At 40.6% G+C, this 14,898-nt stretch overlaps 1 protein-coding gene across 4 annotated transcripts in view; it reads left to right on the forward strand.

Annotated features, from left to right (window-relative positions):
- Positions 1-14,898, forward strand: part of rhbdl3 (rhomboid, veinlet-like 3 (Drosophila)) — a 122,623-nt gene that overhangs the window by 77,279 nt on the left and 30,446 nt on the right. For 3 of the 4 annotated variants that reach the window (XM_073851798.1, XM_073851800.1, XM_073851801.1), the window contains 2 exons: positions 8,592-8,774; positions 11,608-11,832. In XM_073851798.1, the coding sequence (XP_073707899.1) occupies positions 8,592-8,774; positions 11,608-11,832 (408 nt within the window). The remainder of the gene's footprint in view (positions 1-8,591; positions 8,775-11,607; positions 11,833-14,898) is intronic. The other variant, XM_073851799.1, reaches the window with a different exon arrangement.

Below are 14,898 nucleotides of genomic sequence, written 5' to 3' on the forward strand. Positions count from 1 at the left end.
TCCCTGTAATTGTTGTTGAATTCCAATTCCAATTCCATTCCAATTCCATTTCCTTCTTTGAATTGGAATTGTTGAGTTCATTCCTGAATTGACCCCAACCCTGTTTCCAAAACATCACTCCTCAAAGTCCTCATTTTACTGTATAAGTGTAAATGTAATAGAAAAAAATAACCACTGCCTCTGAGTCTAAGCCAGACATAAACATAAATCAGCTGTGTGTCAATTATTTAATTGTTTGTTTATTATCAGCTGAGATATATTTTTGATATTGATATTGTTTTTGAACTGATATCATTGCAGAATCAGAGGTTTTTATACTGTATCTAAGGTTTGGAATATTGTTTTTGCTATTGTGGGATGTTGTGTGTTAACATTCGGAAATACTACAAAAACAATCCATAATTTTGTTGGGAGGTATAGCTTGTCTGTTAAGAAAATGTAAGCATTGTGGAAATGTGTTCTCTGACTGCGTATTGGGTGAAAACGACATGAAATGTGTAAATGGTATGGCCACAAAAGACCGATGCTGTGCTAATTGTGTTTAGAGTTTTGAAAATGTGACAACTGTTTGGACAAACGCTTGTTAGCGACTGAAAAAAACTGTAATCTTGATCCATATTTATGTGCAAATATAAATAGGTGTGTGTGTGTGCGTGTGTGTGTGTGTGTGTGTGTGTGTGTGTGTGTGTGTGTACCTGGTATTCATCACGTTGTGGGGACCAAATGTCCCCACAAGGATAGAAATACCAGTAGATTTTGACCTTGTGGGGACATTTCTTAGGTCCCCAGGAGGAAACAGGCTTATAAATCATGCACAATGAGTTTTTTTGAGGAAGTAAAAGTATGCACAATCTCCTGTGAGGGCTAGATTTAGGTGTAGGGTAGGTGTAGGGCGATAGAAAGTACGGTTTGTACAGTATGAAAACCATTACGCCTATGGAATGTCCCCATAAAACATGTAAACCCAACATGTGTGTGTGTGTGTGTGTGTGTGTGTGTGTGTGTGTGTGTGTGTGTGTGTGTGTGTGTGTGTGTGTGTGTGTGTGTGTTTTATGATGTGCTCTAATTGGATTTCAAAGACCTATTGCTGCTCAAACTTTAAATGCTTATCCTTTTACTCTGTGGCCTTATGACCTTATCTGTCCAAGCAAACAGTAAATCAATGTATGAAAGCCTGAAGGGCTGACACATTGACACCAATTACTAAAACAGGATGAGCTCTTTGAACTTTGACTCAAAATGACTCAATGACACAAAACACAATGTCAAACACAGATCATGTTATTGACATTATGCTATTAAAGGCACAATATGTAGGATTTTTTATTAAAATATCTAAAAACCACTAGAACAGTGTTATATGTTTTGCTGACTTACTGTACTTACATTATCCCAAATGTTTCAAAGAATAATTAAATCCAGAGAAACGGACCACGTCATTGCGTCGCCTTTGTCACAATGAGGGTCAGAGACGTGCGGATCCAATTGCAGCATTTATTGAGAATAGTCAACAGGCAGGAATAATCACCAGGAAAACAGGAACAACGTAGAAAATCCAGGAAACAGTTCGATACACAGGCAATGGTCGCAATGGCAGGTAGCAGGAATCGTCAACGGGGTACACAGTCCAGAGTCATACACAGAGAAACCAACACAAGGGAAAACGCTCGGAATTACGACCATAGGGAACTTCGCCAGAAGACTTCGCCAGGTGGCTGTGTGTGTGAGTGGCTTAAATGCAGACAGTGTGATGAGGTGCAGCTGTGAGCAGTAATCAGTAAAGTGAGAGCAGGTGAATGCAGTGATTAGAGCAGTGGCTTGTGGGGAATGAAGTCCATGAAGTGTGGTGCAAGAGTACATGAAGACAGGATAGACCAGATACATGACAGAGCCCCTCCCCAAGGAGCGGCTTCCAGACGCTCTAACCACCTAATGAAACCCGGAGGGTGGTGGAGCGGAGGCGGAACAGGGGGAGGGATGGAGGGCCAGGTCCATGTGGGGGTAATGGAGCTATGAACTGCGGCGGAGCCGACGGAGGGAGAAGCCATGGCGGAGGAAGGGTTGGCTCCTGCATGGGGCCGACCGACGGAGGTGGAGTCGGTGGAGCCCAAGGCGGAACCGGAGAGTCGATGGTCCTGGGCGACACAGAGGATCCGGAGGGCCAAGGCGGAACCCAAGGCTCTGGCGACCCCGGCGGAGATGGAGGTCCGGAGGTACGCAGCGGAGCCGGAGTGACAGAGGATCGAGACTGTGCCCACGGGAGGGAGGAGGTCCACAGAGCCGGCAGGACGAAGTGACGAGGCGCAGCCGGAGGAGTAGAGTCCAGAGGCGAAGGTGGGGCGACGACTGACCGGGGCGGAGCCGGAGAGACGATGGAGCCCGGAGGAGCTGGTGGGCCGACGGCCGACAACGGAGACGAGGGAGCACAGAGCCGGGGTGGAGCCGCAGGGTCGGAGGGCCGAGGTGGAGTCCAGGACTCTGAGGCTGGAGGTGATGGTGAGGGATCCTTCAGTCTGGACAACGATGGAGACTGGCAGTCCCACGGCAAGTCCTCTGCACCGAAGGTGGGATGTGGGTGAGCAGAGGGACTGTCAGGAGACAGAGGTGGCGGGACTGGAGCAGCAGGGAGGGCGGGTGGGAACCCACACAGTCCATACATGGCCTCCGTGACCAGAACCGGGCAGACAGGAATCTCAGGACGACTGGATGGAACCAGCGGAGGCTCTGGAGGACTGGGCTGAACCAGCAGAGGCTCTGGAAGGCTGGGCGGAACCAGCGGAGGCTCTGGAAGGCCGGGCGGAACCAGCGGAGGCTCTGGAAGACCGGGCGGAACCAGCGGAGGCTCTGGAAGGCCGGGCGGGACCAGCGGAGGCTCTGGAAGGCCGGGCGGGACCAGCGGAGGCTCTGGAAGGCCGGGCGGAACCAGCGGAGACTCTGGAAGGCCGGGCGGGACCAGCGGAGGCTCTGGAAGGCCGGGCGGGACCAGCGGAGGCTCTGGAAGGCCGGGCGGAACCAGCGGAGGCTCTGGAAGGCTGGGCTGAACCAGCGGAGGCTCTGGAAGACTGGGCTGAACCAGCGGAGGCTCTGGAAGACTGGGCTGAACCAGCGGAAGCTCTGGAAGGCTGGGCTGAACCAGCGGAGGCTCTGGGAGGCTGGTTGGGAGACCAGCTGCTCGAGCCGACAGCAGCGGTGGGTCCTCCACGCTAGACATTAACCTTTGCCAAGCCGTGGTAAAATGTGGGTGCTGTGGTTCTGGGTTAGCGGCCATCTTGTGTGGTGGCTCTGAGCTGGAGTTTACTGTGGGGACATTGTTGTCGTCTTCTTCTTGAATTCCCACAGTAAAAAGAGAGCCACTCATTTGCAGAGCAAAGTCAATGTACGTTTGTAAAGTCCAGCCAGGTTCGAACATGGGCATGAGTGAAGCTAATGGCTCTAAGAGTCCTCCCCGAAAGAAAATCATCAGGCACTGCTCATCCATCGTAGACCGATTAGCCAATTCAATGAAGGCCATAGCATAATCCTCAATTGTCCGCTCACCCTGCTTGAGAAGCATGATCTGTACCGTGGAGTTCGTGCTGGAACCGGATGGCATCATACTCGCTGCTGGATCCTTGTAATGGCGAAGTCTTCTGTCACAATGAGGGTCAGAGACGTGCGGATCCAATTGCAGCATTTATTGAGAATAGTCAACAGGCAGGAATAATCACCAGGAAAACAGGAACAACGTAGAAAATCCAGGAAACAGTTCGATACACAGGCAATGGTCGCAATGGCAGGTAGCAGGAATCGTCAACGGGGTACACAGTCCAGAGTCATACTAGGCGGCTGCATATATGAAAAAAAAACACCTAACCCCAAAAAAATTCTAACAAAAGGTTTCTCAGCTGTTTTTTGTAGTATTAGGTGTCCTTAATAACATACTAAAAGTTTACCAAAGTTTGACCACTAGAAAGGTGTCATTTTCAAGATGGCGTCCAAGATGGGCAGAAAACCCTTAAAATATCCTAACTCCTTCATTATTTGACCTAGCCAAGTAATCTTGGTGTCTAACCCATGTTTTCTGGGTCTATGAATCCATTGGACTCGTCTAAATTGCACAGACATGATAACATACTTATGAAATACATGATGTTGTGAGATTACTGTAAGGTTTTATCTTTGTTTGGGGTGAACCAGAGTTTTAAACGATTTAGCCTATGTCATGTAACTCCTACTCAGTACATGTTTTTGGACACATACAGCTCTTTTTTTTCTTCTAAAACACAGACTTGACATTCAATGTAAAAGTTACTGCACCCAAAAGTTCCTTAAATTGGAGTTGTATAACTTTGATCATAAAAAAACTCTGAATTAGCCCGAACAGAGGCCTGTGTGTGAACCCTCTAAATGGTCACTTATTTCAAGCTGCTTTAATATATAATTGTACTTGTAATCACTTTCAGGTGCATCTCAATAAATTAGAATGTTGTGGAAAAGTTCATTAATTTCAGTAATTCAACTTAAATTGTGAAACTTGTGTATTAAATAAATTCACTGCACACAGACTGAAGTAGTTTAAGTCTTTGGTTCTTTTAATTGTGATGATTTGCCTCACATTTAACAAAAACCCACCAATTCACTATCTCAACAAATTAGAATACTTCATAAGACTAATAAAAAATAAAAAATAAACTTTTTAGTGAATTGTTGGCCTTCTGGAAAGTATGTCCATTTACTGTATATGTACTCAATACTTCTTTTGCTTTAATTACTGCCTCAATTCAGCGTGGCATGGAGGTGATCAGTCTGTGGCACTGCTGAGGTGGTATGGAAGCCCAGGTTTCTTTGACAGTGGCCTTCAGCTCATCTGCATTTTTTGGTCTCTTGTTTCTCGTTTTCCTCTTGACAATACCCCATAGATTCTCTATGGGGTTCAGGTCTGGTGAGTTTGCTGGCCAGTCAAGCACACCAACACCAGGGTCATTTAACCAACTTTTGGTGCTTTTGACAGTGTGGACAGGTACCAAATCCTGTTGGAAAATGAAATCAGCATCTTTAAAAAGCTGGTCAGCAGAAGAAAGCATGAAGTGCTCTAAAATTTCTTGGTAAACGGGTGCAGTGACTTGGTTTTCAAAAAAATACAGTGGACCAACACCAGCAGATGACATTGCACCCCAAATCATCACAGATTGTGGAAACTTAACACTGGACTTCAAGCAACTTGGGCTATGAGCTTCTCCACCCTTCCTCCGGACTCCAGGACCTTGCTCTCATCTGAAAAGAGGACTTTGGACCACTGGGCAACAGTTCTTTTCTTCTTCTCCTTAGCCCAGGTAAGACGACTCTGACGTTGTCTGTGGTTCAGGAATGGCTTAACAAGAGGAATATGACAACTGTAGCCAAATTCCTTGACACGTCTGTGTGTGGTGGCTCTTGATGCCTTGACGCAAGTCCAGTCTATTCCTTGTGAAATTCACCCAAATTCTTGAATCGATTTTGCTTCACAAGCCTCTCAAGGCTGCAGTTCTCTCGGTTGGTTGTGCATCTTTTTCTTCCACACTTTTTCCTTCCACTTAACTTTCTGTTAACATGCTTGGATACAGCACTCTGTGAACAGCCAGCTTCTTTGGCAATGAATGTTTGTGGCTTACCCTCCTTGTGAAGGGTGTCAATGATTGTCTTCTGGACAACTTTCAGATCAACAGTCTTCCCCATGATTGTGTAGCTTAGTGAACCAAACTAAGAGACCATTTTGAAGACTCAGAAAACCTTTGCAGGTGTTTTGAGTTGATTAGCTGATTTGCAAGTCAGCATATTCTAATTTGTTGAGATAGTGAATTGGTGTTTTTTTGTTAAATGTGAGCCAAATCATCACGATTAAAAGAACCAAAGACTTAAACTACTTCAGTCTGTGTGAAATGAATTTATTTAAAGGGGTCATCGGACGCAAAACTAACTTTTAGATTTTGTTTGAACATTAATGTGTGTTGGCAGTTTGTGTACACAACCACCCTACAATGATAAAAATCCACCCAGTGGTATTTTTTTAATCTTTAAAAGTAATATCCCCTTTTTAAAATTGGGTCATTCTCAGCTTCTTGTCGTTGTGACGGAACACCAACAGAGGCCACTCCCACGATAGTAGATTGACATGAGCGTCTTACCTTAGATCCGCCCTCACCGAGCTGAAACAGTCCGACTCCGATCGCCATTGTGTGACTCAGGTGCAGAAGAAGACTAATTGAGTGATTGAGGTGTTCTGTTGTTGGATGTAATAATGAACATAGCAGTAGTCATTTGCTCCCAACATCTGAGCTGCTTAAGAGGTAGAGGACAACGTTACTTTCGTTTTTAAAAGGAAAGCGCCGATCCCGATCTACATATGCGTTTCTGTTCGTGTGAATCTTAATAATGTGCTAGTTGGCAAGTTTTGCCGATAAACACGGCTGAATGCAGCTAAACGTGGCTAAACTAAACATTACAGATCCTAATCCCTCAGCAGAGAGGGGCGGGGCGAGCAGAGCTCGTTTGCATTTAAAGGGCCCATGCGATAAAATGAGCTGATATTTTGCAGAGCTGATTTTGACAAGGTAAAAGGGTGTTTTTTTTACACTACTATTGAGAATTTTGAACCAAAGTATATTACAGACTTTTCATTAAGACCCTAAAGAATCATATGAACTTGTGGAAAATGGGCATCCGATGACTCGTTTAATACACGAGCTTCACAATTTGAGTTGAATTACTGAAATAAATTAACTTTTCCACGACATTTTAATTTAGATATTTATATTTAAATTTTATAATTTACCTGTATCTATCATGCAAATATGCTAATTAAAATATTACATGGCCAAAACATGTATCAGGCACCAGTATTCCTGGTCTAGGAGGAATACAAAGGAGTAATGGTCATTTTAAGGACCTGACGGCCGCCATTTTGAAAATGGGGCCTTTCTTGGAGTCAAACTTTGGTAAACTTTTAGTATGTTTTTAAGTACATCTGATACTACTGTAAACCACTGAGAAACCTTTTGTTAGAATTTTTTTGGGGTCAAACCATATTTGCAGCTGACTATACACAGAGAAACCAACACAAGGGAAAACGCTCGGAATTACGACCATAGGGAACTTCGCCAGAAGACTTCGCCAGGTGGCTGTGTGTGTGAGTGGCTTAAATGCAGACAGTGTGATGAGGTGCAGCTGTGAGCAGTAATCAGTAAAGTGAGAGCAGGTGAATGCAGTGATTAGAGCAGTGGCTTGTGGGGAATGAAGTCCATGAAGTGTGGTGCAAGAGTACATGAAGACAGGATAGACCAGATACATGACAGCCTTCCAATGATGTCATACTTCTTTCAGATTTTCAGTTTTTGTTTTGTTGAAAACATGGAAACCCCAAAGAAACTTTAATATGTTATGCATTTTATTAGACAGGTGATGAACGCACAGAGTAGCATTATAACAGAACTTTCAACACACTCAAATGTATCTAGTATGATAAAACAGTGCTGATTGTTTCTATTTGCGCATGACCGGAAGAAGCGAAAGCAGTTGACTGTGATAAAAGCTCAGCTGCTTTCAAGCCATGTACAGCAATCGCCCTTCATTAGCAATCACTTTAGCGTCATCAAACCACGCCTTTGTTTCTTTGTTTGTTTTGAGCAGCGTATTTAGTGGTGAAAACATATTGTGCCTATAAACCATCCTTATTCTTTGATTACCTAAACACAAATATTCATGCTTGTAAGCTCCAACAGTCAGACATTAGTTTGGGGTCCATATCTCACTATTAACTATGACTTTTGTCTCAGTAAACTCTTAATTTGATGCTTATTAATAGTTAACAAAGTGGTTATTAAGTTTAGGTATGGGTTTGGATTTAAAGATGTAAAATATGGTCAGGCAGAATAAAGCGTTAATGTGTGCTTTGTGTACTAATAAATAGCCAATATGCTAGTAATATGCATGCTAATAAGCAAACACTTTATAGTGAGAATTAATAGTGAGGCATTATGAACCGATTTTGGGTGATATTTTACTTGGTGAGCTTCAGTAATAATTAGATGATAATTACAATTCACCACAGAAAGAATGCAAATGACTCTACTTTTGTTAAACACCCCCATCTGACTTTCTCTAGCATTTCTGAATAAACAGGTCTTTGCCAGAAACTTTGTGTGTGACATTTGTGCTGTGGCTCAGTTCCTATCAGCTCTGAAATTCTTTATTGAATGCCATGTTTCTGTATTCAGAGGTTTATATTAAAGAACAATCATATTTAAAATTATTTTTACAGTCATGGTACAGTATTTATTACACTTCAGATACAGCTTCTGTGTTGATTTGGCAGTAAAGATGATAATATTCAGTGTGTTAACACATTAACCATCACATTCCCTAATGTTTATTGTTTAACTTATCTAATAGATGAAATCCAGTAATGTCCCTCTACTTATAGCCCTTATAGCCATCTTTTTATAAGTTCAAAGATGTCAGATAGAATTTGTTTTAAATTATTTTAGAATGTTCACTAGTGAGTGTTGTAAAAATTTATAAAATCAAAATGCGAAAATGAATTCTAATTTAATGTTTCTCCTGTGTGATATGTTTAGTATGACCCAGAGAATTCAGGCTTCATCAGTACGGAGCGTTTCCGAGACCTGCTTGCGGCTCATGGATCAGAACTGGACCCCCACAAGCTGGAGGTTCTTCTTGCTCTGGCTGACGGAAATGCTGATGGAAAGATCTGCTACCAGGATTTTGTTAACCTGGTGAGTTCTGCAGATGAACTTGAGGTGAGGTTTGTAGAACTTCTGACTCTGAACTAAAAGCCAAAACTTGGAATATTCCATTCCACTTGCATGGGAATGCTTCAAATCTGTGTGAAAATCTGAATGCCACCCATCCTCAATCTCACACCCTCTTCTGCCCTTTTCCCTGTCTCTTTCTCATTCTCTCTCAGTCTTTCTTTCACACATACAGCAACTCTTCAAAGAGTCTCATTGTTCACCACAGTGGCTGGAGAATAGAGCTATAGTGCTATAAAGCAGTGCAATGAAACTTTGAATCAGATTCTGTGTTTTGATTGGCTGTAGCAGACCATGTGAAAGTGGGACAGAGAGGAATGAGGAGCATGCAGTTGGGGTCTCTACACTTCTATTGTTCCTGTACAGCTCTCATTCATTGTCCACTGTAACAATGAGAACAGAGATACAGGGGAAAGACAGATTGTAATAACAAGTGTTGGATAAAAATTTTATTTTAAGGGATAAAAAAACAGTAGAAAGGAATTACAAGATAGGGGACTGGGAGGTATGGAAAATTCTACATACATGCATTAGAATCCATGTTTCACAATTATGTCCATTTTGTAAGTGTGGCAGCGCCACTCTATTATGTCATTTTCAGAGTTTTTTCTTCAGCTGTACCATGGTGCTCTGACAGTAGAGAACATGGCAGAGATATCACAGTTTGTGTGTGTATTGTCTATACCCCATATTGTTTGACTTTTCCATGGTTTCCATGGAAACAGCTGACACAAAGATCGTCTACAAATCATTATGCCACAGAAAAGTGAATCCCACGGAGCACTTAATGTCTGTTTGTTTTTGTCGGGAATGTGTAAACTGTGTATCAGGTGTGTGTTATGGCACACTCTTTATATAACTGTTAGAGCTGTTAGATGCGAGATATTTTATTAAAGCTGATGGGTAACAGTAGTAAAAAAATTATAGAAGAAAAAATAATAGAATATAGGTTGTTTGTGAGGTTGAAGTAAGCAGCTCAAGTAAGTTCTTTCAAATCATGATAAATATATGGTAAATCAAGTATTCACTAACAAGAGTAACATATTAGGTTATTGTCAAGAAATGAATTGGGCATCATGAACAAAAAATTAACAATAATTTGACAGCATTCACTGTTTATTAATGTTAATAGTTAATGTTACTTTCTACATATGTGACCCTGGACCACAAAACCAGCTATAAGCATAAATTTTTTTCAGACATCATCTAAAAGCTGATGCTGAATAAGCTTCCCATTGATGTATGGTTCATTAGGATAGGACAATTTAGGACAAAATTTGTCCAAATGAGGTTCTTAGCAATGCATATTGCTAATCAAAAAGCAAGTCTTGATATATTTACGGTAGGAAATTTACAAAATATGTTCATGGAACATGATCTTTACTTAATATCCTAATGATTTTTGGCATTAAAAAAATAGTAATTTTGACCTGTACAATGTATTTGTCACAGTTCTGTCAGTTTATGTCTTTGGTTTCGCCCGTTGTCTCCCCCTGTTGATCTGTGTCATTTGGTTTAGCCCATCATTACTGTGATTCCCTGCACCTGTCCTTGTAATTAGCACACCCTTTATAAGTCTGTTTGTTTCTTGAGTTTACTGTTGGTCTTTAATTGTTACATGTTTATCGTGTGTGGAAGTGATCTTTGTTCCTGCCTGTATACCAGAAGATTATATTAAATAGTGTTTATGGTTAATCTCGTCGCGTCTCGTTCCGTCCAGCACGTGCACTTATAACAGTATTTTTTGGCTATTGCTACTTTTGGTTTTGTGGTCCAGGGTCACATATATTATGAAGATTTGCATTTTGCACTATGTATTTTTAACATTTCCAGATTTATACATTTATAAATTAATACAGGTTTATGGATCTAGTAATAAAAAAGCAAACAGGTACTGATGTAACAGCTTGCAGATGGTTGTGTATGCATGTTCATCTATAGAATCTCATTTAAGAGAAGCTGTTATACAGGCAGGAGTCTGCCGTCGTTATTTCCCACTTTAGTTTTTCACAAAGTTGGCTTCTTTCTTGAGTTTTTATAGCTTTACTGTGTGAATCACGTGAACCTGTAAGCTTTGTAGGTCAGCTTAGTCATATTTTAAACTTTTTCATTTGATCCCAATGTGATGGCAAAGACAACACCTTTAGGGGCTTTCCAACTAAATTTCTTCATCCTTCTCAAGGCCTCTTCCACAACTTACATAATGCATGACCTGTATTCCTGATCAGGAGCCTGGCATGGGATAAAAGAACATTCCAGGTTTTTGAGGAGGGCTTTTTGCCTCAGCAGTGAAAAGCTTGTTTGAACAGCATTGTCTCATACGCACACACGCACACACATACACACACACACACACACACACACATGCAATAACTTACACACTGTTTGTTACACAGCTGCTCTGAGACTTGGAGATGAGTGTGGAATCTTTAATCGGTTGCTAAGTGACAACAGTGGCATTCTGCCTGTGGCAGAGAAGGGGGGCATGGGATGTGGGATAGGGTGCACTGTCAAAGACAAAAAGACAGCTCACAGACCAATAACATCAGGAATATTTCCAAAAAACAGGTGATGAGTTAGTATAGTCACAGATTCTGAATAAATAAATAAAACAACCATAAAGATTATAAAGAATTATAATAATTGCCTCACAGATAAATATTAAAGTTTTTGACAAAAAACTTACAGGAATGAATGACTACCAATACTAAATGAATTAGTAACTTACTATGTATTAGTGACTACATGATCATATGCATATTTACAAGAAAAGTGGTAATAAACATGACTGTTCAGTTTATGTCATGTTTTTTTTTTTCAGATGAGCAACAAGCGCTCAAACAGTTTCCGTCGAGCGATCCTGCAGGGGAGTCGGCAGCTCAGGAATTCCGCACTGAGAGAGGAAGTGGGCTTGGGTCTGTCTCGGAGGCTTGTACGTCACATTGCCTATGAGACTTTGCCAAGAGAGGTGGACCGCAAGTGGTATTTTGACAGTTACACCTACTGTCCACCACCATGGCTTATGCTGGCCATCACTTTAGCAGAGGTTAGAATGAACTTTACTTTTGAAGATAAAGATTTTGAATTAAACGAAGAAAAAAATTCCACTGCTTAGATAAAATTTCTATTTAACATAACAGCAGATACTTTGTTACCAAAGAAACAAAGGAATAGTTCCCAAAAAATGAAAATTCTGTCACTAATTACTCACCCTCATGTCGTTCCAAACCCATAAGACATTCGTTCATCTTCGGAACACAAATTAAGATATTTTTGATGAAATTTTGATGAAAAAAGCTTTTTAACACTGCATAGACAGCAAGGGTCCTACTACGGTGAAGGCACGGAAACGTAGTAAGGACATCAATAAAATGGTCAATGTGACATAAGTTTATGTAGGTAAAAGAATACTTTTTTGTGCACAAAGAAAAAAAAACTTTATTTAACAATTCCTCTCCTCAGCATCACTGTAGGTGCCATTACCTGAGAGTACCACGGCGCATACGTGTGGTGCTGCTGACATTGAAAATGCAAGTGTTGCGGTACCCGCGTTAATGACTATAGCAGAACAGAAGAAATCATTGAATAAAGTAGCTATTTTTGTTTTCTTTGCATACAAAAAGTATTTTTGAGCTTCATAAAATTATGGTTGAACCAGTAATGTCACATTGACTACGTTAAAGATGTCCTCTCTACATTTCTGTGCCCTGACTGTGTCTATAGATGGTCAGAGAGCTCTCGAATTTCATCAAAAATATCTTAATTTGCGTTCTGAAGATGAACGAAGGTCTTACGGGTATGGAATGACATGAGGGTGAGTAATTAATGACAGGATTTTCATTTTTGGGTGAACTATCCTTTTAATTTGACATTTTAAATGACTTTAAAGCCACAATATGTAAGACCACTAGAACAGTGTTATATATTTTGCTGGCTTGTGTACTTACATTATTCCAAATTTTTCCAATAATGTTTAAATCCAGAGAAATAAGCCTGCCAGTGACGTCATACACCCTCGATTTTCCGGTTTTATTTTTAGTAGAAAACGTGTGTTTTATTAGACAGGTGATGAACGAACAGACTAGCATTATAACAGAATTTTAACACACTCAAATGTATCTAGTATGATATGACAGTGATGCATTTCCCTACATACGCATGACCGGAAGGAGCGGAAGCGGTGGACTGTGACATAATAAAAGCTCTGCTGCTTTCGAGCCATGTATCGTGCTCGTCCTGCATTAGCAATAGCTTCTACAACTTTCAGCCCCACCATGCTTCATACTGCAATGACCTTAATAAGTCATTAATACATTAGCTCATCCATGAACATGATTTCTGCCCGAGTCCCGACAGATTGCATTCGCTGTGGGGATGAAGACAACAACTCCCATGATATTCACACTTCATCACAGCCTCATCAAACTACACCTTTGGTTATTTGTTTGTTTTGAATATGCAACCTCTAGAGGCGAAAGCGTACATACATATTGTGTCTTTACCTACTATGTATGTACACTCAAAAAAATAATTCGGTCTAAAAATAAACTTTATGTAATTCAATTAAATGCTAATTTTCCATGTATTTGGATTACATAGTTTTAATATAAACATATTAATAAACTTAATGTGATTCATATGCATCAGTGATACGTGAATGAAACAGGTAAGGTTTATGTAATTATTCCCAGTGTTAAACAAGCACTGCTCAGTGTTCATGTGTTTCCACACTACAGAGTGTTCAAGTAGCATTGACACAGTGTTGGAGTTAATGAGATCATTATGTGATGATTGATCATTAATGATGAACACCTGCTGAATCATCAATGGAAAGAGAAACACAAGAACTACAGCTGACTTCAACCACAGCCTTAGAGGAAATCAACTCAAATAAAACAATACATTAAACCTCTCAAGATCTGATTCAACAACTCCACAAACAGATTGACCAGCTTCACTCATTACTAACCAGATTGACTTCTGTCAGACTTCTAGAGAAGCTCTTATTGAGAACTAACAAACGTGTAGATGTTTTGTTTCATGTGAAATCACCATCAATGAGATCAGGGTTTCCTTTGGTTGGGATCTTGACCCGTCACATGCTGGTGTCAGTGGTGGTAGCATTAATTGTGTAAATATAAAACACAAGAAGCTTAGCCACCAAAGTCAAAGAAGACAAAAAATTAGTCAATCCTCCAGATTCTTTCAAAGTCCTGATGTGATGGGTGTTGTGTTGTTATAGTAGTCTCTATAGCTTCACAAGTAGCTGTTTTTCATAAGTCACGAAGAATAGATACTTTGTATTTCATTTTGTGCTCAAAAAGTTTTCATCTGTATCACCTTCAAATCCAAAAACATCAAGAATCTGTATATGAATCTCAACAATGGTGACGGTCAACAATATGTCATGTTGCAATGCATGCTGGGTACAAGTTTGGTAAAAGACCCTCCCATGTATCCCAGCATGCATTGCAACATGAATAAACAATGCAGTGGAATTGTCAGATTATTTTTATTTTACTCTTAATAATTGTTTTTATGCTTCCTTTTTTGTTGAGACCTTTTAATAGCTTGTTTTAAGATGTTCAGAGATGTATCTGAACATTTTGTTGATTATCACCATTGTTGAGGTTCATATGCTGATTCATCATGTCTGTGGTCTTTAGAAAGAAACAGATGAAAACTTTTAGCACACAAAGTATGATAAAATGATTCAGCTAATATGATTTATACAACACATAAATGTAAAGCTGTAAGTAGGCCTAATATTAAAGTAACACAATATCCATCTATGCAACAAATAAACTTCAAAAGAAATTGACACACTAACAGATCCCCCTACTTTTTTTTTTTTTTTACACTTTGTTGGCCAAGCTCAACATGTTTGATTTAAGTACAACAAAAGCTATCAGCACAACATTAAACCTAGCATGTGACGGGTCAAGAGCCCAACCAAAGGAAACCCTGGTCTCATTGATGGTGATTTCACATGAAACAAAACATCTACACGTCTGTTAATTCTCAATAAGAGCTTCTCTAGAAGTCTGACAGAAGACAATCTGGTTAGTAATGAGTGAAGCTGGTCAATCTGTTTGTGGAGTTGTTGAATCAG

The sequence above is a fragment of the Garra rufa genome, chromosome 12 (genome assembly GCF_049309525.1).
Source record: "Garra rufa chromosome 12, GarRuf1.0, whole genome shotgun sequence".
Taxonomy (NCBI): Eukaryota; Metazoa; Chordata; class Actinopteri; order Cypriniformes; family Cyprinidae; genus Garra; species Garra rufa.